The sequence below is a fragment of the Octopus bimaculoides genome, chromosome 8 (assembly GCF_001194135.2).
Source record: "Octopus bimaculoides isolate UCB-OBI-ISO-001 chromosome 8, ASM119413v2, whole genome shotgun sequence".
Lineage (NCBI taxonomy): Eukaryota > Metazoa > Mollusca > Cephalopoda > Octopoda > Octopodidae > Octopus > Octopus bimaculoides.
This window is the reverse complement of record NC_068988.1, coordinates 38,934,313-38,938,019: the sequence shown is the minus strand read 5'-3', so window position 1 is coordinate 38,938,019 and position 3,707 is coordinate 38,934,313. Positions and strand designations below refer to the sequence as shown.

Here is a 3,707-nt window from a genome sequence, read left to right as displayed (position 1 = left end):
CACCTATAACAAACATTGACGAGTGGCATTTTAGAAGTTAAGGTTCTGTTCCATTAATGGTTCTTTGCTTTTTTTTCTTATTTTTCTTTTTTTTTATTTTTCCATGATACAAAATGAGTGTTACCTTTTGTAAGAATTGTCTCTTAATATTCTCAAGTGAGGAGAGGGTGATTTGGCTCCTGTGGGTTTAGACTAACCCAAAGCCTTGACGCCTTTTAGAAACCTTTTTTGTTATCTTCATTTTCAATTTGCATCATAATAAAATATTTTTTGGGGATTGATTTTTATTAAATCTTTTTTACTCTTTTCTTTTTTGGTTTCATTTTAAATTTTTTTAATAATGCAAATATTTTGGTAGACAACTTATCAATGTATATTGAATACTTGTATGCATATGCGTGTATGTATATCTGATTGTGTGTATGCATGTGTTTATATGTGTGTGTGTGTGCGTGTGCGCAAGTGAGTGTTCGTATGTACAAACACTAGATGGTCACCCTTACAATATTGTACAGCTGCCTTTCTCTTTAAACGGGTTGTCACCAGGTCGAGGGAAGCCTTTAATTAAATAATCCTCCTCTAGACGCGTGTCCGTGAATTTCTTGATATCCTCTATGCACTCGGACACTCGCATCCGGTTAATGGCAGCTTCCAGACGCAGCTGCTCTACAATTTTCCGTTGCTGTTGCAGCCCTTCTTGCAGCTTATTCATCTTGAATTCTGAAACACAAAAAATTTAAAAAAATAAGTATATAAATATGTATTACATAATGTTTAAAATAGATAAACAGATTCCAACTCCCATCCCCATATAATGTGTGTATGTGTGAGAGTGCCTTACCCTCATTTTCATAGAGTCATAAAGGCATTGCTGTGACATATGGTGTGTTGTGAGCATTTCTTAAACCTGGCATATTCCAGAAAGACCAAGAGAAAGAGTAAGAGGAAAATCAACCCAAGAACAAAACTGGAACTTAATCGACCTAGAGAGGATGAAAATCAAAGTTGACCCTCAGCAGATTTGAACTGAGAGTAGAGAGAGCCAGAACAATTACTGCAAGGTTATTTATCCAGTAGGCCAATGACACGGCCAGTCGGTCACCTTATATATATGTCAACTCTTTGAACTTATCTCTCTTTCTTATTCAGCATCAGTTGCAATTACTGCTAAGTGTTTGTTTGCCTTCTCTCAAATTTAATTTCAAAAATTAAGAATTTATCCTGTCAGCTATTTAGCATATTGTTGGTGGACTTAGTTGTCCAACTTTATGTTCACTAACCATTCTGAGTTATTCCAGATCATTTCAAGTGTGTGTTGTAACCAGAGAAAGGGCCAGCAATGAAACTCTTGGATTCTGGACACCCAAGCATCATATAGCAGAAATCGGCAAATGAAATAAATTGAAGATGACTGAAATAACATAGAACCAAATGAAAAAGAAAACACAGATGGAACACACCCAAAGATAGTTGTGGGGAGATTATAGTGCAGCCAGGAATCCAAACAGGCTATGATCATTAGGATCAGCTTTTCAAATAATTGGTGTGAGAAACCAAAACACCCATGCAAGCATGAAAAATGAAAAAAGAAACATAAAGGAGAAAAAAAAAATGATAAATGATAAATCTACTTAAAAAGAAACTACAAATATGTTTCCTCATACGAAAATGGATATAAGAATTGAACTTGCTAATCTTTGCCATTTAGTCATTGCTGCTGTTGTAGAATTTAGACCATATGGGGTCCAGTAGGTAGGAGAGTTTGATGAAAGATCTAGTAGCTTTTTTTTTCTGTTTAGTCACATATTAAGCTTAATTGAGCAGACCTATAAGCTAAAATGTGTCAGCTGTGTCCATACTCTCTATTTATCAGACATGAAACTATATTACACAATATGTCCATTTTCTTTTCCCTGTTTAATGGCTCTTTCAGAAGAGGAAGCAGCCTCAATGACTATTTTCAGAATCTCCTTAATGGTTGGAAGGAAGTTATCCTCAGACTTTTGTATGATGTAATTTGACAGAGATTCAGCTCTTATTTTCAACAGGTAAAGAAAATACATCAGGGGTCTGTTGTTAGCTCCTCGTCTCTGTTAGCGGCTGTGTTGTAATGCCTCAGCTAAAGTAAAACTATTCAAACCTCCAGTTGTAACTAGGTTATGAATTTGACTAATAGAGATTAAATCTACCATTTTTCAAGACCTCCAAGACTGGTGAAATGAAGGGAGGAAATTAATTTTCGGATCTGGTTCGTAATGCCTGCAACAGAATGCATTTCACTGAAGGCACCCAAAGACCATGTGGTAGTGTTCAACTGGGCAACAAATTAATCACTGTTGCTTCAGACATAAAATGGATGAATATTCAGTCACCTCATAGGTTATGTATTACAGGTCTTTCATTGGCTCTTTGAGCAGGTCATTCAACACTGCCCTTGATTCAATCAGATATCAAGGATACAAAATCTTTAACCATAATAGGCTGGCAGCCAATACAGATGGAGATTCATCTCCTATTTACATATACTGAATCAATATTAGTATTATGGAAATATTTTTTTTGTTGTTACTGCTCCCAGAACATATGTTAGCTTACAAGTCAGCCCTAATCCAAAAGATCTACTTTTATATTCCAGATGAAGCATTTATCACTACGTTAACTCGTGTTTTCCAGGTTTTCTTTTAAGGATGTGATTTTAGGAAGATTTGGTTGTTATATCATCGGTGCAATTTGAAAACATTTATTAGTTTATTTTAGAGCACTTAATTTTGTTCCTCTAGATCATGAGATCAAATCTCAAAGAAGCCAACAATCCAGCTCTGATTTTCTTTGGAGATGGTCCTACATACATTGCTATTCTCACAGCTCTTCCATTTCTCATTTCATGAAAACACACCAGCTTGCATGCTTCATATTTTTTTACTACTGTGTGTGCATTATATATGATGAGGATGATGATACTTTTACTGGTCTCAGTCATTTTGACTGCGGCCATACATACATCAACATATATTTCTTTATTGCCCACAGGGGGATAAACAAAGGGATTAAGTCGATTACATCGACCCCAGTGCGTAACTGGTATTTATTTAATTGACCCCAAAAGGATGAAAGGCAAAGTCAACCTTGGCAGAATTTGAACTCAGAACGTAACAGCAGATGAAATACTGCTGAGCATTTTGCCCAGCGCGCTAACGATTCTGCCAGCTCGCCGCCTTACATATATATGTATATATATATATATATATACATATATATATATATATGCATCTAAATGCATATTTATATATACATACATACGTGGAACCATTAATCCAAATATTTCTTTTCTTTCTCTCCATTTTTTTCCTCTCGTCCCTTTCCGTCTAGGAGCATAGGCTCGGAATGTCAAAGACCTTTCCATTTTACTCAAGCATCAAATTAATACACCTGCTTGTTGTTCCCTCAACCTGTCTTTGCCTTTTGTTCTCTGTATATTTGAACCAGACACACATATATTTATCTATCTATCTATCTATATATATATTGCAAACATCCTGTGTTAAATTTTTAAGAAGTCTGTGTGTGTGTATATGTATATATATATATATATATAGAGAGAGAGAGAGAGAGACACATTATTCTTTTTTTTTATTTAACACAGGATATAAGCACACATATATATATATATATAAATAAATATATATATATATATACATACATACATG

General features: G+C 34.8%; 1 protein-coding gene across 2 annotated transcripts in view; it reads right to left on the bottom strand.

Annotated features, from left to right (window-relative positions):
• Positions 1–482: 482 nt before the first annotated feature.
• LOC106884438 (guanine nucleotide-binding protein subunit gamma-1) overlaps positions 483–3,707 on the bottom strand; it is a 294,231-nt gene continuing 291,006 nt past the window's right edge. For both annotated transcript variants that reach the window (XM_052970048.1, XM_014935824.2), the window contains exon 4: positions 483–720. In XM_052970048.1, coding sequence (XP_052826008.1) covers positions 500–720 — 221 coding nt within the window. In that variant the 3' untranslated portion in view covers positions 483–499. The remainder of the gene's footprint in view (positions 721–3,707) is intronic.